General features: G+C 44.7%; 2 protein-coding genes and 1 long non-coding RNA gene across 5 annotated transcripts; 2 read left to right on the forward strand and 1 right to left on the reverse strand.

Annotated features, from left to right (window-relative positions):
- The first annotated feature begins 1,655 nt into the window (after positions 1 to 1,655).
- On the forward strand, positions 1,656 to 5,969 carry C29H19orf44 (chromosome 29 C19orf44 homolog). The gene is given in 9 exon segments (XM_054649995.2): positions 1,656 to 1,677; positions 1,680 to 1,735; positions 2,150 to 2,734; positions 3,024 to 3,375; positions 3,941 to 4,017; positions 4,100 to 4,559; positions 4,694 to 4,783; positions 4,877 to 5,043; positions 5,388 to 5,969. Coding segments are annotated over 9 exon segments (1,875 nt in total). The 5' UTR covers positions 1,656 to 1,670; the 3' UTR covers positions 5,469 to 5,969.
- Positions 5,970 to 6,023: 54 nt separating this feature from the next.
- CHERP (calcium homeostasis endoplasmic reticulum protein) lies at positions 6,024 to 18,182 on the reverse strand. 3 transcript variants are annotated; one of them, XM_077191485.1, is made up of 18 exons: positions 18,065 to 18,182; positions 17,801 to 17,974; positions 17,003 to 17,184; positions 16,107 to 16,244; positions 15,728 to 15,879; positions 15,264 to 15,375; positions 14,833 to 14,922; positions 13,990 to 14,227; positions 13,485 to 13,663; positions 12,672 to 13,068; positions 11,357 to 11,595; positions 10,442 to 10,575; positions 10,083 to 10,169; positions 9,465 to 9,614; positions 9,238 to 9,354; positions 8,602 to 8,696; positions 7,911 to 8,096; positions 6,024 to 6,749 (listed from the first exon to the last, which is right to left on the reverse strand). In XM_077191485.1, the coding sequence occupies exons 1-18, from the start codon at positions 18,087 to 18,089 to the stop codon at positions 6,745 to 6,747; spliced, it is 2,700 nt and encodes an 899-aa protein (XP_077047600.1). In that variant the 5' UTR covers positions 18,090 to 18,182; the 3' UTR covers positions 6,024 to 6,744. The 3 variants fall into 3 exon arrangements, with proteins under 3 accessions (XP_077047600.1, XP_054505964.2, XP_054505967.1); XM_054649989.2 differs by lacking the exon at positions 6,024 to 6,749 and adding an exon at positions 6,772 to 7,161; XM_054649992.2 differs by lacking the exon at positions 6,024 to 6,749 and having other exon boundaries at positions 7,903 to 8,096.
- A 2-nt stretch (positions 18,183 to 18,184) lies between these two features.
- Positions 18,185 to 20,729, forward strand: LOC143696157 (uncharacterized). The gene is made up of 2 exons (XR_013185568.1): positions 18,185 to 18,286; positions 20,189 to 20,729. It is a non-coding gene; the product is annotated as an uncharacterized LOC143696157 (long non-coding RNA).
- Positions 20,730 to 22,496: the final 1,767 nt, after the last annotated feature.

The following is a 22,496-nucleotide window of genomic DNA, read 5'->3' on the forward strand; positions in this document are numbered from 1 at the left end:
TCCCTGGTCCATGCTCTGACCCTTCCCTGCAGACACTGACAGACAGGGTTCCTCTCTATAATATATATTATAAATATCATCCCCCATTGCTCTGTCCCTTCCTGAGTCGTCTTTGCTTTCTAATTTTTTTCTTAAGCTATTGCTCAAAGTATTTTTCCTCCGTAGTCCTTCCTCCTGCTATTCCTCAGCCTATTTTACATTCATTTCCTTTTCAGGACCATGAGATTCTAATTTCATTTGTATGCACCAAAAGTTTCTCAATCAGATTAGACAAGAAATCTTTAAAATGGGGAAATAAAGAATGAAAACATCCATGGGAATTTCATGTTCATTTCTCCCCATGTTCTATCTCCAAAATCTTTTGCATAAACCTCAGCATCTGTTATTGAGAAACTGTAAAAAAATTGTGCGTTCCTCCTTCACTTTGGAAGGAAAACAGAAAAAAATATCCCAGGAAGTCTGTTTTCTTAAGAGGCCTTGGATTACCTATCCAATTTGGTTTCCATTTCCCCTAGGATGAACTGCATGTTTGGAATACAGTCAGGCAAAGAAAGGGGCTCAAGGTGTTCCCCTAGCTAGGAGAAGGAAATTATTTATAAACTGTATAGAGGAATCTAGACTACAGTATAATACCATTCTGCATTATTGTTATTCTTCATCCCAAAATTCAGGTCCTCAGCACTAGTTCCACCATGGGTTCAGGTTCATTCCAATCCTTTAAAAGACACAGGAAAATTAAGAAAGCAAAACCAGTGCACAATTCAACTATATTTAAGAGAAGTTAAATAATCCACTAATACAGAATAAGGAGAGCAATTTACCTCATGTCTGATTTAGATCATAAATTCATATTCAGTCATCCCAGTCTGTGGGCTTCTTTGATCATTAATTTTACTCAGTGGTAAACAAACTAAATAATCTTGTGGGTTGCCAGATGCATTTTGTTATCAATTTTTATTTCATAAGTCTGATCTGGAATTTTAATCAAAGTATATAATTGGAGTATATAGCTGTGTATATCTGTCAGCCAGGGTTTTAGAGATAGCCAGGGAAAGTTTTTAAGAACCTTAAACTCAAGTCTTAGGAACTGGCTTACAGCAGAATGATATCACTAGAAAGCACTAGAAAAGTAACCCAGAAAAACAAAAAATTAGGCAAAATAAAAATGATCCATGGCATAAGCTCAGTAGCTATATAATTGTATTACAAGTATATAATGATGTTGGATACCTTATGCCAAATTTCACTGCGGCACGCAGAGCACAAGTTTCACCAAGTCCCTGGAAATGACACACAAGTACAAAGGGCAGGTAATAAGCTACAATATGTTGTTTCAGTGAGGGGTCTTAACGCAAATCCTGCCGAACAACTGGATCCATTCCCAACTCGCTCCAATAATTAGCGAATCGCGGGTTTGTAAAAATTCCCGTGTATTGACCCCGATGCATGCTGGGGCTTGTAGTCGGGGCGCGCTACCGGCGGCTGTAAACCTGCTTGTGATTAGCTGGCGGCGCCGAGTGGCCGCGCAGAGCCAATCAGTGGGCGGGATATTGGGGAGTCGCGGACTCCAGGAGCCGGCCGCGCACCGCCCGCCCTGGCCCGGCCCGGAGAAGCCTCGGCCGCCTGGGCTGGCGGACCTGGCGGTGTTCTCTCGGACCCTGTTCCGCCCCATGCCGTCCGTCCTGTCCCGTCCCGGATGGCCGCGATCTCTCGGGCACCCGCGGGCCGAGGGCAGGTGAGGCACCGGCGCCCTGTCTCAGTCTGTAGCTGGGCAGCCTCAGCGCGGGCCGGTGTTCGCGTCTTGTGTGGGGAGGGATCTGTACGAGCCCCTTCCTATAGCTCCCTACAGGAGGGTGCAGGCAGGTAGTGCCCAGCTTTGCTCCAGCGACAGGACGAGGGCACATTCTTAAGCTGTGACAGGGGTGGTTTAGGTTGGACATCAGAAAAGATTTCTTCACTGAAAGGGTGGTTGGACGTTGGAAGGGGCTGCCCGTGGAGTCACCATCCCTGGAGATGTTTAAGGAAAGTCTGCATGTGGCAGCACTCAGTGCTTTGGTCTGGTTAACAACGTAGGGGTCAGGATCAGTCGCAAGTTGGACTCGATGTTGTCAGGTCTTTCTAAGGTCGGTAACTCTGTGATTGTTGGCAGGGCCACAGCCATGTACCCCGCAGGACCAGCACCCGCGGTGACCTAACGCTGGTGGACACAGAGCTGGGGAGCGCTGGAAGAACTCCGTCCCTCCACGGCAGGTTCCTGAAGGCGTGCGGTGGAAACGCTGCTGGGATGCAGCCCTGCCCGAGGCCGGGAAGCACCGCGCGGGCAGGGAGCGGCCGTGCGGCCCTGAGCACTGCGGGCAGCGCCGCCCACACACGGCTGAACTCGGTCCTGAATAAAGTGGCACAACTAGAAAGCAAAATCATGGGTCAAAAAAAGCACCTGGAATTGCAGAACGCTGACTCGGGCCTGAAGCCTTTGTCTGAGGAGTGCAGCTCGTCCGCCTCTGGGCATGAAGGTGGTGCCAGGGGCAGGAGGTACTGGAAGAATTATGGTGGCACCAGTGGGAATGGGACCCGCAGGGATGCCTGTTCTGGGGAGGAGGAAAGCATGCAAAGCCCTAAAAGGAGTGTTATGGTTAAACAACAGCTTGATCTGGATAGTGATGAAGAGGAAATGAGAGAATTGATGGAGAGCTCTTTGGGCTTTTCCAGTGGAAGTAGGAATCAGAAGGTTCTGGTAAGTGATGCTCAGTAAGGTAAAAAGGTAAATACAAACTTTGCTGGATTATGTATTTTTATTAATGCTTTCATATAATTGTTTTAATTGGTTGATTGCTTTTTATTTAGATAAAACTAGCAACTAGATTTTAAATTTGCATTTGTGTCTTGCTCATGATAGGGTTCAGATTCACATCATAAGATCTTAAAATTATTCTATTTTACCCACAATGATTTGTTCTCCCTTTAGCAATCTACACATACCAATGAAGTAACACATAAATCTCTTTTTTGTGTTCTTCAAAAAGAGTAAGGCTCCAGTTCCATCAGGAAAGGCTCCTCCACCTCGTAAGGAAGTTTCATCAGCAGAGTTATCTAAAACATCTTCTCACAACAAAGACTCAGAGAAGAGTGCATTTAGTAGAGTTAATTCACCAGCACCTTCACCCACCAGCAGAAAGCTGTCAGGACATACCACGAGATCTCAATTGCTGTCATCTTCCACGAAAGACAGCACTGTAAACCAAGCTCTGCCTCAAGCAGGCTACACCAAGCACATCCAAGAATCCCTTGAAAGTGACAGAAGTGAAATAAAGTCATTAGATGAATTATTTTCTGAAGGAGCTGATGCAGAAGATCCATCCAGCAGCAGTTTGAAATGTAAGTTTTCTAAAATATTTTCTCAGTAGACTCAGTATCAATTGTACTGATAATCTCCTGATCAATTCTATAAATAAACATGGGCAAATAGTCACTTTGAAAGGATTCACTGGTGAAATTTTACACAAACCAAGGCATGATCAAAGTAATTATCTTGATCTGTTTATTTTTTATCTAGTGTAATAGGTTTGTATTTTTTTTTAGCTTTTGACTTAATGGGTTCATATTAATGATGCTGCCCTGGGCGACATTATGATGTCAAAACAATGAGAACATTTAAAGTCGTTTTCCTCTATCAGTGGCACAATGTACCAATGGGTCAAAGCGAGAACAGCTGGAAATGAGGGGCAACAAAAATCTCTTGAACTTCAGGAATGTCAGCTGATCAAAGGAGGAAATTTTAGGAGTTCCTATGAAGTTAAAGAATCAGTGACTGATTGCTATTACTTTTTAGTACTGAACTAGGAAGGTAGTACTGATCTTTTTCCCCCATTTTTGTCACTTACAGGAAAGTGTACTGTAATTTTCATGCAAATTTTCATGTGGAGGTGTCATTTGTTTGCAGACTTTGGACTGAATATCATGAGCCTTGATGATTTGGCACCAGATACTACCAGTAAATCAGCAGAATTAAAGCAGACAGTAAGTAGAAATTCCCCACTAGCACATATTCCCAGTCTGCCTTTGGTGGTGTGTGGAGGTTCTAAAATAAATACTTTTACAGGGAAAAGACATTCAGTTTACTCAAGAATCAAACAAATATGTGAAAAAAAATACATTGCTGGTGGAAGAGGACCAGGCTGCTCTAAAAATGACCAGTGCAAAAACTGGTGTGAATGATTCTTCTGAAGAGGAAGTTGAAAAATGTGTCTCTGAAGCTGAAATCTCTGAACATTTAAGTGAAGCTTCCTCAGATTTCCCTCCACACAAACAGGATTATCCTAACCAGAACGAGAGTACCCTTAATTCAGAATATTCTGAAGACTTTGAAAGGTCTCTGTCTGCAGCAGACAGGGAGTCTGTAGAGGGCCATGCTGAGAGCTGCAGGTCTCCTGGAGCTCACCCCTGTTCAGAGCCATCCCTGCTGGTGCCCCCCGAGCAGCACAGCCGGGGGCGCCGAGTGACCGTCACAGACACTGCAGTGCAGACAGCAGAGCCTCCCCTCACCTGCTGCTGGCCAAAGGGTGAGTGCAGCCTGTCAGCCTGTGCTGTGGCTTTAGGGCAGCTGCTGTCCCAAGAAGCTGCACAGGAACCAAGCAGGAGCACTAAAGCTTTCCCCTGTCCCCACCAGTAATTCTGATGCTATCCCTGTGCACAGCAAACCCGGCGCTCGGCCCACCTGTGGGAACCAGCTACATCGACCCAGTGCCAGTTGCCAGTCACACCATCAGCATGGATGCAGTAGAAGGTACCAAAACCACATTTATTCTTCTTTTTCACTCTACTTTCTGCTCCTGAGCCCAGCTTGGTTTGCTCAGCCTTTGCTGTCCCTTTCTCACAGCCCTGACTACGTACAGCCCCTCGGTTCTTGTCTTACACACCATGTGCAAGCAGCACCTGATGCTGACCCAGCAGTTTGTCCAGAACGTTCACCACCTTCACACAGCCCTGGTGGAGTCATTGGAGCATGAGAAGTTCCACTACCATACCCTGGAAGAGGCTAAAGAGGTATTTGTGACAAACCAGAGACTGAGCGTGTATTCCTTTCCAAATGCTTGTGGTATTTACAGCAAACCTGGTTTCTCTGCATACGAATAATTAATAAGTTTAAAAGGAAAAAAAAAAAGGACTCAAGTCCTGCTGGAGGCCATAGTTTTTAAAGATTAAGGTTTCTCCTGTAGCATTTAGCTGTCCTCAAATGAGCAGGGCTCATTCAGATGCTGCAACAGAAGGGTCACTTTTGTGAAACGTGCAGGTATCTTGACATGGAGATTAGTTGCTTTCTACTATTTAATAAATAATAATCTACATAATGAAGACATTAGCTTATTAACTTTTTTTTTCTTTTGCAGTACATCAAGAATCACAAATCCCCACCTCTAACAATTGAGCAAGCCCTTGAAGAAATTCGGAGAGAGCCCAGGAGAAATTAAGTGCTTGGACAGTTATTGAACTTCAAGTGACATTTATATTCACAACTCTAAGGCTGAAACAAGAAACCTTTCCAAGTTGCACAGATAAAAGGTTATAAACTGTATTGGAAGAATTCATACAAACTGCTAGGTTAGTATAAATTAGTTAGTACAAGTTGCTAATTAATATAGATAATTTACTTTTCTATACCTGAATGTTTTACTTGTGTACACAATACAGGGATACACAGGAACCTTCAGCCAGACTATGTCAGCAAAAGAGACATCAAGATAACACTTCTGTCTAATGGACTGTGATAAGTCATCACAGTGCATCATTTATCCAGTGAATTGTGGGATCTGTGATCTCATCTATGATGGTGGGAGAAGTGAAAGTCTGTACAACAGCCCCTGAGAAATACAACCACAGCAGAAAATTACCATATCCTGACTTCAGTGCCATTGTCCAAACAGCATTTCTGTATAATCAGCCTTGTCAGATTACAACAAACCCAAACACAGGCTTGTGTGTGTTTATTGAGATAAATTCCAAACAAGGAAGGCTTATAGCCAAGCTTCAGGAAATCTCAGCTGCATTTTTATTTTAAAAAAATTGTTTATTGGAAGGCAAAACAACAACATTCACAAGTTGGTAACATACAGGTGTTGTATGCTGATTCACAGACGGGTACAGTTCCACAACTACAGTAGATCTAGAACAAACTGATATTCCACCATACTAACTGAATGGCTTTAAGAGGGTTTTTGCTCTACAAACAAACAACTGGAAAAGGGAACTGCCACACAGACCTGGGGAGTGGAAGTGCAGTGTAAGGGCCTAACAGCTCTAGCTGGTGGTCTCTGGAAACAGTTACAAAAGATTTGTTTCATTTTTCATTTAGATTACAGCAAGTTTCCAAGAACATCTCATTGATAGAAACGTGTAGAGCAGAGAAACTGGATTCTCTTCTATTCAACTAATTAGCTTTTATTAAAGGGTATATATACAAAAATATAAAAAGCTCAAAGACTGTGTTCCATTACAAAGCATCACCCATCCCTCAGAGTGCTGGGAAAGCTACCAGAGAACTGAGCCTTGTGTCCTGCCCCGAGCGGCGGCTGCAGCAGCTGCTGGGCAGGGCCTGGAGGTGACTGGAAGGTTCTAAAAGCTTGCACAGTGCTCACAGGTCACCTGCACTGGAACTAGATGCTTCATTCCCCATTTAGACATTAGGATACACTGCTCAGCACCAGTCTGACTTGATCCCAAGGCAGCACCCCTCCACTTCAAATAGAATTAACCTTTTGAGAGAAATAAACATACATTATGGAACTAGAGAACATGCAACCACATCACATAATGTCTGTTTTCCACAGGAATCAACGAGGCACAGTCCTGCACCAGGAGCAGTTTGAGTGGGGTTTAATTCTACTATAAAATGGGGAACTAATGGGAAAGTTTTGCAAGAAAATTGGGAATTTTTAAACTTGCTAGACATGTCATAGTAACAACTGGCTGTTTTAAGCACTAATTGACAAGTATTGAAGTATGTGTCATAGCTTTCAATTTTTCACCATAGTTTTAACATAATTTGTCACTTTGTCCAGACTTTAATCAGGATTTCTAAAAGTTTAATGTTTTGCAGAAGATGCAAGACATCTTTCTTCAGAGAGTCTTACTCAGATGGTGAAGGGTCTTGTGTTTCATGATTCACTGAAACAACAGGGAGAAGACTTCTTACACATTCTGCAGTTTCCTAAGCTGTCTGCAGTGTTTGGTGGAATGAGGGTTCTGTTAATAAGGAATTTTTCCTTATGGGCTCTATTTGAACCCATTTGATTGCACTGATCCAGAGGCAGAAGTGACATTTCATTGAGCATGCCAGCTTTTTCCTTTTAGCTGTTGACAAGTGCCAATGTTCAATGTATCACAGACTCTCTGCACAAATCCATCATTTGGGGTAATTGTCTTTTTTCTGAACCCTTCCTGTACTACAGGGAATTTATTACAAATTCTGGCTTTGGCAGAATGTGATATTAATGGTAGGAAATTCTGATTAGGGCAGGGTGAACAGCAAGCATGGCCTGACTTGGTTCCAACCACCAGGACCTCCCTGCTGTGGCAGCTGTCCCTTGTGTGGCACAGCTCCCCCTCCACAAACTTTGTGACTGCTTCAAGATTTTGGAGGGCAACATTCAAAGATGCAGGTGCTCAGTACTGCAGCCAGGAAGTGACTTACACAGAACACGCTTATTAATTAACATTTCAGAAATGAAAACACAACACAATGCCTAAAAAGAAAAACTTGCTGTGTTAATCAGAGTACACATCCACTTACCTGCTGTTTTACTGTATCAGTCACATTAGAAAAAAATAACAGCTACTGCTATTTTGATTTGGGTTTACAAAAATCACTTTCAAGTTCATAGAGGTTTCTAAATTGCTGAGAAACGTTCACTTACATTCATCCCTGGCCTTCATGCGTGCGATAAATGAGTAACTTTTATTTCTTCTGTAGTTTTCGTAAGGGTCGTCCAATGCAACTCCCACTCCTTTGTACTGATCCCATTTGTCTCGGATGTCACCTCCTTTAATTGGATCTTGAATTCCTTGCTCCTTGGCTCCCAATCCACCAGATCCACTCCATCCTGCAGCAAGGACACAACACTGCAATGCTTTCACTGCTTTTTTATGACTACAATTGTGAAGACAAACGCAGACATTTTGGAAACAACCAAAGACAGCATCAGTTTGATAAAGCAGGATGGAAACAGACAACCTGAAACAACACAGGAACTGTCCCATTTATTTCACAAGCATTAATATGCAGAGATTCTAGGAGCTGACAGCAGCTTTTTAGTATCCCTAAAAACTGTTAGGAGGGTAAGAAGAAAGGCAGTGCAAGTCCAATCTGTCCAATCAATTCTGCTGACCTGCACTGCAGGGAAATGAAATACTTTGGGTAGGGTCAGTTCTATCTGATGCCAAACTCACATCCCTGTCTTCTGTATCTTACATCTCTGAATATTCTTTTGCTGACCTTGGAATGCCAAGGAATAATTCCTTATGAACATGCATTAATGAATTACATCTAAGACTTCAGTGTCTAATTTTGTTTCCTGGCTTGTCTAAGATTCTAGAACAGCATCTTACCCATTTTCACTAGCATTTGATGGCCTTTATTTTCTTCTCCAAGTCTCGATTCTGGTATAGAAGGCCCAGAACTGGAGCCCAAACCAGCAGAAGAACTAAGAAAACAAGAACAACAAATTTAGAACCAGTGGTACTAGTCTGACACAAAACAGGGTCAGTTCTATTCCATTAAGCATTAACATCCAACACAATTCTATCCACTCTACTAAGCTATTCTTTACTACTAAGCTATTAACATCCAACACTACTAAGCTATTCTTTACTACAGCCATCAGATGATGCAGTTATTGAGGTGCCAGAAACACATCACCTGCTTCTCAGCACAAGGGAAATCAAACACTGTGCTCTTCCCAATGGAGCACACACAGAATTACTCCTGCTGCCAAGGAAGGCATACACAGACTTCACATTCTGCAGTTTTCACTTCTGCATGCAGTTTTGTTAAAACAAAAAGCCACCACAATAGAGTGATATTCTCTCTACAATATTAGCAGATAAATTGTTTCTAGATCTGCTCTCCACCATCTTTTCTGCTCTTGGATGAAATGCTAATTATGCCCTGGTGAGGAGGCAGTGCCCCTGCAGGCTCTGTTCAAAGAGCCCAGGTAAAAGGGACAGGAGCAAGGCAGAGCTTACGGAGGAGTGGGGCTGCGAGAGCGGGAGCGGCGCCGCCGCCCTGGGGAGTAGGACTTGGAGCGAGACCGTGAGCGGGAGCGCGATCGGCTGTGCGAGGAGCGGGACCTGCTCCGGCTCCTGAAAGGGAGAGCACACGAGTTACAGAGCAACCCCGGGATCCTGGATCAGCCTCCAGGGCTGGGGGTTCCCACTCCCCCAGTTCCCAAGTTCAGCCCCCTGTGCCCCACCTGGACTGTGAGCGGGAATAGGATCGCGACCGAGAGCAGGAGCGAGAGCGGGATCTCGAGTAGGAGCCGGATGATTTTGAAGATCGCGAGTGAGACCGAGAAGATGAACGACCTCGGCTTTTGGAGCGACTGCGAGACCGAGACGGCCCACTGCAGGAATGAGGAGGGAAACCCCAGTGAGATTCCATGGAGAAGCACCAGCAACACAAATCTACTCCTGATCAAATTCAAATTACACACAAGCACCACTTCTGCACTGAAAGTGAAAGCTTGAGTGTGAAAAACTCTTCCACAGAATCACAAAGCGGTTTGGGTTGGAAGAGACCTTCAAGCTTATCCAGTTCCAACCACTGCCATTGGGCAGGGACACCCTCCTCAAGACCAGGTTGCTCCAAGCCCTGTTTAACCTGGCCTTGGGCACTTCCAGGGATGTGGCACCCACAGCTGCTCTGGGCAACCTGTGCCATGTCCATTTTCTGCAGATTAGACAGAAATTCCAGCACATTGAAACTCATTATTTCATCAGCATGTTGCTGAACAACCTTTCCCTCTGCATTTAGCCCAAGCACCTTCCAGATGGACAGCACAGAGCAGAAGGTGGCACACAGGAGCTCTCACCTATTTCTCTTCTCTTGACCTTTCCTCCGCCTTGCTCTCATTTTAGCTCTGAAGAATTCATACAGTCCGTTCTGCTCCCATCCTTCACTGCAACAAATCAACCACACAGAACCCACACGTGTAAATTCCACTTCAGTTGCGACCTTAAGGATTTTCACAGGGTTTTGTACAGCAAAAAGGGTCTGGGAAAAACTGTCTCACAAATCTCAGTATAAGATCAAACAGCAAGTGCAGCTGCAATACAACAAGAGCATTAGGAGAACCAAGACACAGGCAAAAGAGAGGGAGGCACTCTGTGATTTAAAGCACCTTCTTAAGAGCATCTTCCTTACCATTTTATTGGCTACACCTACTCTTACCTGTTTCTAGGCCTGTCATGAGATGGTGGACTATAAAATGCCTCAACTGCAGCCAGAAGTCTCTCACTGGGGGGCATTGGAGGTGGAAGACGTATATCTTTGGGATCTAAAGGTTTATACTCGTGATCTTCAAGCTGCCAGAAACAAAACAAATTACATTTGTGTCATGGGGTGGCTACCTGAAGAGTTAAATACAGATTTAGCTGTGTAGAGATCTCAAATTTCAATACTGGATAAAAAATCAACTGGAAATAAGGATTCTGTAGATGAACCAATGCTCCTTCATGCTATCACTATTGTGAGTTCTCTGAGAAAAGCCTGCACTGCACAGGTTGAAGTATTAAGTGGTTCACCAGGCAGATGAAATGCAGATCTCATCCACCTTTGTGCTAATGTGTCTGGATGGAAGCCTGGCACAACCTGGTGTTCAAATACAGAATACATAAATGTAAGGATCCCTGAAGATGCTGACACAGGTATGTTTCCTGTTCTCTATCCTTCTTCATGTGTATATATATAACATTGATACTGTAAAACATCTTCAAGAGAATTCTGATGATGAAGAACTAATACAGTGGCCCCATCAGATCTGTGAGGTCTCTCTGGCCATCTGGAAATCACTGGGGATTTCCATTTCCTACAAAGAGGAGTCAGACTTGTAAGTATAAATTATTCTTTCACACTGTGGGTTGGACCAGCTTCCTCTAGCACAAAACACATGGAAATTCCCACCATTTCCACTACCTAGTCCCCCAAACTACTCCTGCTCTTATACCCTAGACAACCGCTTGTGGGATGGCAGGATTTGAAATCATGCACATTGATGCTGAACTGTCCCTAATAACAACAACAGGGTTTGGATCTTTTCATCTCACCAGTGCCTTGCTTTGAATCAATCCCATAGCAAGCACTTACTTTGACAAGTGGAGCCATCAGGCCAGCAGGAAGATCAAAGTAGGGAACGTTTGGCACCAGGCTGGGATCATCGTGGTTCATGTGAGGGGGCCCTTGGCGCCGCATGTGAGGGGGCTGCCCGTTAAATCCATGTGGGGGAGGCCCAAAATCTGGGTGCTGTGGCCCTCCCCAGGGGGGATGCTCGCTGATACCAGGATGAGGCAATCTGTGACCAGGATGATGATGAGGAGGTCCAATTTCTGCAGAGTGGGAGGGTTAAAATGTTTTATTCAGCTATCAAAGAAAGAAGGCAATCAATCAGAGATGTACTTCAATTACTGCATTTATCCTAAAACCCAATCTCAGCAGATCCAGCAAAGCACCAGAACTAAAGGACTGGAGGCTGGCTCAGGTCCACACTCATGCAGTGCATTTACCTCCCTGGCCACAGCAACCACTCTCTAGACAACAGGATAGTTCAGCCCCAAGCCACTGCTTCCTTTGGGACATACTGTGGTCAAAAGGACTCAAATCCATTGGTTTTCAACCATTTTTGGACTTGGAAAATTGAGAAACTTTTAGGATTAACGTAACAACTACACGGAAACATAATCTATTTTCTAAATGACTTGTCACACAGAACCAGGGTGATCTTTGACCTTCACACTGACAAGGATCATTCCAGAGTAACAGTAACTCCTGCAGGTGAAATGGAAACTACCTCTGGCCAGGCAAGCTGCACCAGGTTACACTCCCACACATTCCCATGTTCCAACAAGAGAACAAACCCAATGAGGAGGAAGAACTGGAGGTAAGGATCGTTTCACCACACACTACCAAGCCACACAACATTAAATGCAGAAAAATAGAGAGCCTGGCAGTCAAAATAAAAAGAAAGAACAAATGAGTGTATGCACAGGAACAAATCCTTTCAGCCTTCCTCTTAACTTCCTCCATCTACACAGGTCACAGACCTCACCTATGGGCTGATGTGCAGGTGATTAAATTTACAAGAAAATGGTGCTTCTCACCTTTGAACTTACTACTTTTAAAGCAAAGTAGTCACAAAAGAGGTGCCTGTAGAGTTGCTAACTTGAATTTGGACTACAATTTCTTATTCGTTAGGGAAGACTCAAAAAGCAAGGAAGCATCCAGCTCTGCATGTGTTTCCTACTGAGTTCTTGGCAGTAGCTTCCCAAACTCCCAAACTAAGCATTTCTTAGGAAAATCACAACAGTCCACACCAAGGATAAACTGTCATCCCAAATCACTGAATCATTTTGTAATGGCAATCAGCATTCCAACAGAAGAAAACCTGGCCTGGTACACACTTTACCTTGAGGGAAATCCCCCTGGGGGTAATCAAAACGATGAGGATAAGGAGGCCTTTCAAAGGGATGGCGAGGTGGAAAATCATCCTGCATGAAGCGAGGTGGAAAGCGGTTGAAATTATGCGGATGCGGGGGCTGGTTGAATTGGGGATGTTGCTGATGTGGAGGAAATGGGCCTCTGAAGTGAGGTGGCCGCTGCATTCGAAATGGAGGTTCCCTCTGACCCCCACCCCATGGAGGCTGCTCATGCTGGTTGTTCCATGGTGCTTCAAACTGGTTGTTCCACGAAGGATCAGGCTGGTTGTTCCAAGGTGTCTCTCGCTGATTGTTCCAGCCCTGATCTCTCTGTTCGTTCCACATTCCTTCGTGGTTGTTATTCCAGGGAGGACAGTGAGGTGGTCCCTGGAGGTGAAGTACAGAAGCCTGGTCATTAGGTGACAAGAATGAAGAACACAGTAATGCACCTTCTAAAGGAAATACAGCCCATGCACAGGTGAAAGAACATTTCAAATATGAGTTTGAATGACTGCAACTTCAGAAAAAAAGATGGGAAAAGACCAAACTGTTACTGAACCAAACAGCTCTTGTTCATAGGAATAGTGTGATGGTTAACAAACTGAAATAGGATTATTAACATTTTGCCTTTAACTGCACTCAGAATGACAAAGCTTGGCATTGAAATCTGGATTTCTAACTTTCACAGCTTCCAACTTTCTGGCTTTTCACTGCACTTCCACAACCAAGGTGGTCATTCCCAACCTCCACAACCAAGACAGTCATTCTAAAGCTCCACATCCGTTTTCAGAACTGTTTCTTACCTGTTGTTGACCCCACGGCGCAACAGGGTGAGGTTGGTCAAACCAGGGTGGTTTATTTGGGGGAATCTGATCATGAGACCCAGGCCCACGTGGTCCACCTGAGGCAGGATCCTGCACTCCAGACCCAGTTGTGTCATACTCTGTAGAACCAGCCAGAGGCAGCTGAGATTTACCATCATCTGGAACAATTTAGAGACTATTGTCAGCATCAAAGTCACTTGCAGTTAATAAAACATCAGCACACCAGGCTCCAGATAATTTCCTTCTGCAGAAATCTAATTACTGGGAGACAGGATTTCTGATCCATTCAACACTCATCTCTTTGGTTCTTTTTATACTCAAGCATCTGCCTGCAAGGTTCTGAACAGATTCAAGCTTTTGCCTGAACCAAACCAGCAGTGCATTGTGCCTCATTATTAAAAAAGGAGTGGGAAAAAAACAAAAAAAAAAAGCCATAACATTGTCAGCCAGTGATTTTTGCACAGGTCCCAGGTCAGCTCAGTACCTGCTTGTGTGACTGGAACAGATGGTGGAGCTGAGGTTGGGGCTGCTGTGGGGGCTTGAGGTGGGGGTGTTGATTTCACCTCGTTCTCTAGTGGGGGGATTTGGATCTGTTGCTGCTGCTGCTGCTGTGTTAAACTGTTCACAAACTCCTCGTGTTGAGTTTTCAGGTTCTGAATCTGCTGTTGGAAAGCCACTTGCACAGGCTGCACAACCGTTGCATATTCAGTGATCAAATTTGCCTGGTAAAAGAAATGAAGAAGAACAAGTGAACACTGAACCTGTAACACCTACCTTATCCACTTGTTCCAAATTCTCTCTATTGCCCTTCATCTTCTCTCCAAAAAAACGCCTGAGGATGCAGGATAATGGTGGCAGAACCACCCAGTGTCATTACAAAGGTTTGTGGATATTCCCAAAATATTTTCTGCAGGCTGAAACCCACCATCTTTAGTACTGCCTTTCCACTACAGCTCAAATCAACAGCATTCATTATTAATAATAAAAAGGAAAAGTTCCTGCTGCCACTACAATTTTTATATTCAATGTATCCAATTTCAAGCCATGTTTGTTTGTTTCCTTTTAACCAAACACTCCCTGCTATACAAGACAGTGTCAAATATGTACAGGACTGTATCAGTCTGTATCCTGTCTCCAGGGCCATATCAGCAGCTGGATTATTGAATGCTTGAAATTACAAGGTTATATTTTACATTATTTTTTGTAATCCCTTGTAAGCAACTTCAAGGGAGGGGAGGGGAGACAAAAATTAACATTATACTTTGAAAAGGAAAATAATTTTCAAAATATTTGCATAAATAAGAAAACTGGTATTTTTGTGGCTAACCTGGTACTGGCCAAGTCCAAGAGCTGGGCTTTGTAACTGCTGAATAATGGACTCATCAAAGTACCCATTTTTCTCCCATAGCTGAAGAAGCTGCATGAATAAGAGTGAAAGGAAATCATGAACAATCAAAGAAATACTGAGCCACAGCATTTCTATGTCTTCAGCTTTTCATAAGACCTAGGATTTTTCTATTTATTTTTGAATGACTAAAGATTCAGATGCATTCATCATTGTGATAACTCTTAAATAAAGCCTAAGGACTTTGAAGTTCTATTTTAAATGTGTACTAGAGCACCTCCTATAATAGACTTTATGAATACAATCAGACTAGAAAAATCTCAGTCACCTTCTTGAACCTGCCTATTTGTGAATTTACATAGCACCAACTTAACAAAGCAAAAGTCACAGTTAAACCAAAACCAGATACTCACTCTGGCAATTTTCTGTTGCTTATCCTCCTCCACTGCTAGAAAACTGGTACAATAAATAGGCACAACCACCTTCTGTAAAGCAGCCAGAAGATCTCGTGCTTGCTTCCTCTGGCTTCAAGAAAGGAATGGGAAGAGTTAACTTTTTCACTGTAACACTAAGTGCATTGGAATATTCAATTCATCTCAACTTCTGCTATACTAAAAGTAGTGGAATCATGAAATAGAGAGTTCTCTCCCTAATGACTTTATTGTAAAATCTTGTCTGGAGAAAAAACACACAAAGTAGGTAAAATGGTTTTACTTAAATTTGATTACTAAAACACTATGGACATCTAAGGACAGCTGCTAAAAACAATTAATATGTTAAAATATGAAGTGACTAGTCAAACCAACACTGTATCTAGGAGAGAAACTGCATCAAATTAATCCAAACAGCAAACTGAAACCCAGCACTGAATTCTCACCAGTGATGCAGGACATCATTGATTAGGTAGATGAGGTGCAGGCGCAGCTCGAAGTGAGCGCCGTCCGCGGTTATCCGGTTCCGCAGGTGCCCGGCCATCAGCTCACAGTGTGCAGGAGACTTGGCATTACTGAACATCCAGTTCTTGCCAGCCTTAGAAAAGCAAAATTTAAAATATTTTAAGTCAGTCTAATGTGTTGCCACGATACAGGCTTCCTATAGCTCTGAAGTAACTGCAGGAAGGGGAGTTTTCAGGAAACAGCTTTCATCTTACCTGCCACACAACATAGATATAAAGCTGCTGTTAATGTACAGAGAATCTCAAAATTCAAACGAACCCACAGTGCCACCAAATCCCTGTGCAGATTCAGATCACTTACTGAGATTGCATCTTTTGTGCAAGTGTCAATTATTGGCTGCAACAAGTTGTCAAATTCATTCATATCTAACTGGGTTTCCTCCAAAACTTTTTGCATTTGTTGCTCGATTGCAAGGGCTACTGCTGATGTGACTTGTTCCTGAATAAATAAAAAAAAAAAAACCAAAAAAAGAGAAAGAATTACATTACAGCCAAAATTCTTTTAAAGAATGAAGCTGCTGTATCCTTATCCTCTTGGACCTAAGTGACAATCTTAAGGACCAAAGTCTTTTACAAGCACTGTGACTTCATGAAAATGTTTCAATTCTTTGGTTCTGAAAAGACTCTTCATATTTTTCTGGAGAAGTTCAGTTTACTTCTAAAATCTATCATGTAATAAAAAATAATTGCAAGAAGCTCTTAAACATAAGGAACATAACCAAGGCACAAGGAACTCTTCAGTTTGGTTTTCAGCAGCTTTAACAGTTAAATGTCTCCTGCAAAAATCAGCTAGCTGATAGCAGCACACAGTTCCCCTCCAAACTAAGTCAGAATACTACAAACTGGAACATCTTGCAGTTCCCAGCAACCTGCAGCATCAAACCCAGGTTAAAGCAGTCACAATTTATTCCACTCTATAACTAACAAGATTTTTTCAAAGAGCAAATAGAAGGTTTTAATCATAGATCACTCACCCCATAGTAACATAACCCATATGCAATCATAACCCAACCTACACACCGGATACATCCATTCTAGGGGAACGATGGTATTTACCACACAACAAAAGTAAGGAAAGCAACATCCCCTCACCTGCAGCTCCACTCAGCAGCATATCATCCTTTCCCCCTTCACTCCTAATTCCTACAGCCACTGACAGGCCAGAATACACCAGATGAGTGTTCATCTCACACCAACCTGTCTCATAGCCAGGAGATGCTGCTCCTGCTGCTGCAGGTTCCACTGACTCTGCTGGATGAGCTCCTCCACAGACGGGGTGCCCTGAGGGGCTGGGATGGGTGCAGCCGGCGGGAGCGATGGCTGTGGCAGGGGCTGGATCTGTGCGGAAGCCTCGATATCTTGGCTTTGCTTGCACAACACTATCAGACAGAGTAAACTTTGAAAGTAAACCTCCCAGAGAAACCTGCTACCACCAGCCCACAGGTGAAAATGGCACCGGTTCCAAACAGAGCCTCGCTCTGAGGGGGTGAGAGGGGTCTCCAGAGCTGCTTGGACAATGCTCTGACACTTGGTGGGAATCTTGGGGCGTCCTGTGCAGGGCCAGGAGTTGGACTCGATGATCCTGATGGGTCCCTTCCAACTCAGCATATTCTATGATTCTACGGTTAACGCAAAATCACAGGTGGATGGTGCCAAAGAGGAGAGTCAGCAACTCCCTGTGCACTTCCAGAGGGACAACTCCAGGACAAGCCGAGTGAGTTCCGGCTCTCCAGGTGCCGAGCTCCGTCTCACCACGCTGCCCGTCCCTGCCGCTCCCCGCCTCCAAACCCACAACCGGGGCCGTGAGGAGCCGTGGGCAGCGCTGAGCCAACTACCGGGAACCCCGAGCGCAGGAAGAGGCTGCAAACCGGTCCCGGCGGAGCAGGACGAGACCAGAAGAGACAAAAGTGTCTCCGCCGGCCGACCCCGAGACCCCGCGGCCGGCGAGGGAGGGAGCCCCGAGCCGGCCCTGCCCGAGCCGCAGGCCCCACTCACGCTGCTGCTGCTCCAGGGCCAGCTTGTACTTGTAGTAGCCGTAGAAGTCGCCCCCGAAGAGAAAGGAGAATTTGGGGTTCTCCTTCTGCTTCTCCATCGTCATCTTCTCGAACTCGGGCCCGTTCCGCGCCACAAACTGCGCCAGCTTGTCGATGACATTCCGCAGCTCCTGGTCTGTGGGGAAGCAGCGCCGTCATGCCCCGCTCTCCCTCCCATTCCCGCGGTCGCCCCCCGTTCCCCCCGGCGCCCCCGATCGCCCCTCACCGTCGGGCGGCAGCGGCATCTCCATGGCCGCGGCTCCCCGGCCCGCTGGGCCGCGCCGCTCTGCCCGCCGAGCAGCTGCGACACCCGCGCGGCCGCGCTTTACGGCCCCGTCGCCGTGGAGACGGCGCGCGGCGCCGCTGACGCGGGGTCGGAAGTCGCGGTCGGAGCGGCGTGAGGGGGAGGGAATGATTAAATTAAAACAATTAAACAACGATTAAACAGGTTAAACAACAATTAAATAACGAGGGAACCGCTGAATGTTGGGGTTTGGCCGCTGTGAAAAGCGCATGTATTTTATGATTGGCTTTTCGCTAATATTGAAATGAATGGTATATGTGTTGTGTTAGAAAGTAATGCTGTATTAATTCTCTTAAGTACTGTGTAAAATATAGGTTTAGGTTATAAAAAATGTTCAAATAGAAACTATGCTATGTAGGATACTTTTTTTGAAGAAAGGACTCGCAGCGAGATAGCAGCCACAGGACACCTGAATCTTTCAGAGAAAAAGAATTTATTGCTCTCTTATTAGAAAAAACGAACTTCTTCCTGCCTTGAAGGTGCTGTCAGGATTCAGAGGAAGAAGTTGATGATGACCAGACAGAAACCTGTATTTGAATGGAATTTATGCATCATGTATTAAGTGTATAAATATGCAACAGGCTGTTGTTTTTAAGGGTTATCCTTTGATAACGTGGGTCCTTTTTTGGGCTTATACTGCCCAGAAAAAGGTACCTGGACGTCCGTAACTCTTTGTCTCTATTGTCTCATATTGTCCTAATTTAATTTGTCCAAATTATTAGTACTCTATATGTATTACTATTTTTATAACCATTTAATTACTGTTAAACTTTTAAAATTTTAAAAACAAGCGATTGGTGTTTTTCACAGGATCAATCCTGCCTCCTTTTCACTGAATTGTTGTAATGAGTCGTCAGCTTTTAGCCAGCTTCAGTTCAGTTTCTTTTTCATGAATTTTTTGGTTGTTTTGATCCTGAACTTGCCAAACCCTTAAGTTTGCTAAATTAACCCTGAGAAGGTTCTACAAGCCAATGCTGAGAGGATTGGGGATTGCATAGTTGGGATCTTATGGCCCTTCAAGGGTTGGGTTCACCCCCTGATTTTGGTGCCGAGGGAAACTCCAAGTTAACACGGATCAAAATAGGAAACAGTTCCCTCATCAAAGTCAGCTTTCCAAACCTCTGCTCAGGATCCAAAAGAAATGGGAATGCCCTTGGCAAAAAAAGGTGCTTTTGAGACAAAGCAAGCTTAAAATGCCTGTAAGCAGGAAATCCAGGAGAAATGGCTGCTGGCATCCTGGGCTTGCCAGGCAGGTTTTGTACTTGATTGCAAGGCAGTTTTCCTGCCTCTGCATGGGGAGGCACCTGCATCCCACTGGAGAGGGGAGAGAAATCATTCCCCTCCTTCCCTGGCCCAGCCCCGGAGTGGGAGCAGCTTGCCCTTACCCTGGAGTTCTCCTGCTCCTGCCCAGCATCCCTCTGGTACCCTCATGTGCTTCCCAAGCCCCCAGCACTGATGGATCCAAACAAGGAGAACAATCCCTGCTCCTTCTCTTCTCCATCCTTGATGTTCCTGGGCCCTGCATCTCCCTGGCTATTCCTTGTCTGACTCCTCATCTCCATCCCACCTTCTCCCTGGTCACATCTGAGCCTGAGATGTGTTTAGCAGCAAATCCATTCCTTTAAAGGAAGCCCACCTCAAAGAGCATCCAGCTGCAGGTATAAGTCTTCCAGCATTTCATTTTTCTCTGTCTGCAGGCTCTGTCTTCCAGCATTTCATTTTTCTCTGTCCAGTTTTGGAGGGTTTCCCTCTGTGCTGTCCCTTCCTTTGTCCAGATCCAGTGCCAAAGGATTGAACAACTGATGAGTGGGGTCTGGGATGAAAATGGTTCTGCTTAAATTAGAGAAAGAATGCTAGAAGAAAAATGAGCTTCCTTTGAATGTCTGAATAAAAACACTGGGAAAGGGCACTTTTTAATTCAATTTGGTGCCACCTCCCCCTTTTTTATGGCTAAAACTCCATGGTGAGCAATGCAAGCCAAAAGATGAAATGCAGGAGTCTTTGATTCTGCAGTGAGCTTAACTTCCCTTTTCTCCTCTCTTTCAGGACAGGGAGAACCACTGAACTCGTCCTGGCCTTGCCAAGGTGTTGGAGCTGCCAAACCCAAACTGGTCCTGATGATGGAGGACTTAAGAAATTACTCAATCCAACTAAATGCTTTAAAAAGGGAGATGGTTTGGTAATAAAAATATTTCTGCCTTAGACTGGGAAGAGTTAAACCCCCCAGTTCTGCAAAACAGCACAAGGATTTTTTAATTCTTTGCCCTTTTTTTCCCTTCCTTTGAATGGGTTTGTTTGTTTCCCCTTGGAGACTGCACACACAATAGGCAGATTTTCCAATTAAGCCATTTTTTCCCACTTTTAGTCTTCATTGGAGCCCAGGTGCCAATTGTTTGCTGCTTGGTTTCTGCCTTCCCTTTCCTGCCTGCAGCTTAACCCCTTTCTCTCCTTCCTGCTTTTTGGCCATCACTGGTCATGTAGATGATGCTGATGCAGATGGCTGATAAATAATTATCAAACAGCTTGGGAATGGTCTGTGTCAGGTATCAGTAACATTAAAAAATGCAGTATATGGACCATCAAACAATTAATTTAGCAACAGTTGGATAGTAACCAATCATCTTTCCTTTGAAGCCCTCTTCATAGCATATTTACTTATAAATGGAAAGCATTTGGTTTTTATTTTAAAAAATACTACAAATCACCAACAGCCAGCTTAAGTGAGCATGGAAGATGACAAAGACATTGTAATGTTTTTTCTTTTAAACCCCTCACAAACCCATCACGTACTGGGGAGGCAGCTCAGCGAGTGTCAGCCCACAGCTGCCATCCTGTGCTCATGGAGAGCAGCCTCTCCAGCTGTCCCAGCCTCAGGAAAGCACAGGAGAGGGCTTTACACAGATCAGGGATTAAGCTAGACCCAGGCTGGGCTCAGCTCAGTCACCATGGCGCTGTTAGAAGCCTTAAACCCTTTTTCTATCAGATTGATGGTGGCTGTGGTGCAGCCACTGTGTTGCTGTCAATGTGCTCCCCTGCAGCCCAGCCTGACATGGTGAGCAGGGGCTTGGGGTTCTGCCTCATGTGTTAAACATCAAACCAGAAGATAAAACAACAGCTAAAACCCCTGCCCTGCCATGTGCCTCACTCTGCACCACTGCTGTGAGAGGAGGGTGAAAGACCCAGTCAGTTTTAGCTCTGTAAAGCAGCTGCAGAGCAGTGATGAGTGCCTGAATCACATCCCCTGCAGCCATCAGGGGAGTGAGGGCAGGGAAAGGGGCAGAGAAAGGGAAATAAAAAAACAACAGAGCCACCAAGACTGGAGGATAGGAGGATGAATCCAAAACTATGCTCTCCAAGAGCTGAAAGAACACATTTCTTAAAACAAGACATCCAAACTGGAATGAGGGACTCGCACTCTTTCCAGATCTTCCCAGCACCATAACCCATTAAAAAAAAAGAAAAGCCATCTGTGGAAATGGGATGCTCCTTTAAGTCTTGCAGAGACTTTCTCCTGCACCACAAACCACCCTTCCTGTTGCTCTTCCTTTACCACTCCGGGCTGAGCCATGGAGACCTGCTTCTTTTGTGTGTGTGTGTGTTTGTGTGCATTTCAGGGTTTTTTTTAAAACCAAGAAAAAAATCAATATCATATTTTAAAAAGAACCCCCAGAGCTTTGGGGCAAGTGGGCATAAATGTCAAACACAAAGAAAGACTGAGCTACTAAGGGATCACACTTAGAGCAGCAGTGGTGGGGTGGGAGGGAAGAAATATAGCAGACAAATTTAACACCATTTAGGAGGGTTTATACACAATGTTTTCATTGCAAGCAGCATTTAGAAGTGACAATTCAGTGATTTATCATATCCCAGCACACTCCTTCCCTGTCAAAGTGATAGGCAGAACCAGCAGAGCAGCTCTGAACACACTGTTCACTACAAGGCACCACCCACAAACCCAGAACAGCTCCACCCTTGGCCAACCCTGTCCCCTTGGGCCTTCTGAGAAGCTGGGATTTAGGAGAAGGCCTTGCAGGGGAACAGTGTTTCAAATGTCAAAGGATTTAAAAATATACAAGGCTATGAAAGCTGATGGGACCTGAAAGAATTGAAGGAGAAGGTGTTTTAGCACAGCATCTTTGGCCAGTGCAGCCAGAGAACCCTCAGCTATCATTACTGGAGGATCTGGGAGTGAAGCCCAGCAGGAGATGCTGCAACATGAACTCCTGCCCCACACGAGAGGTTCCCAGAGACCAAAAACTCCGTGCAGAGCAGACAGGATCTGACCACAACACCTGCCTTGGGCCACACCTGCTCTTCATTTCTCATGAGCCACACAGAAACCTGGTGTATTTAT

The sequence above is a fragment of the Agelaius phoeniceus genome, chromosome 29, assembly GCF_051311805.1.
Source record: "Agelaius phoeniceus isolate bAgePho1 chromosome 29, bAgePho1.hap1, whole genome shotgun sequence".
NCBI lineage: Eukaryota > Metazoa > Chordata > Aves > Passeriformes > Icteridae > Agelaius > Agelaius phoeniceus.

Bases quoted from the DNA above. Each gene is read 5' to 3' on its own strand.
- CHERP (XM_054649989.2), bottom strand. From the start codon at position 18,089: ATGGAGATGCCGCTGCCGCCCGACG. The intron at 11,596-12,671 runs GTAAAGTGTGTA...CCCACTCTGCAG, and splicing joins CCAGGGGGATTTCCCTCAAG to AAATTGGACCTCCTCATCAT. The intron at 8,697-9,237 runs GTAAGCTCTGCC...TTGTTTTCTTAG, and splicing joins TCTCGCAGCCCCACTCCTCC to TTCTTCTGCTGGTTTGGGCT.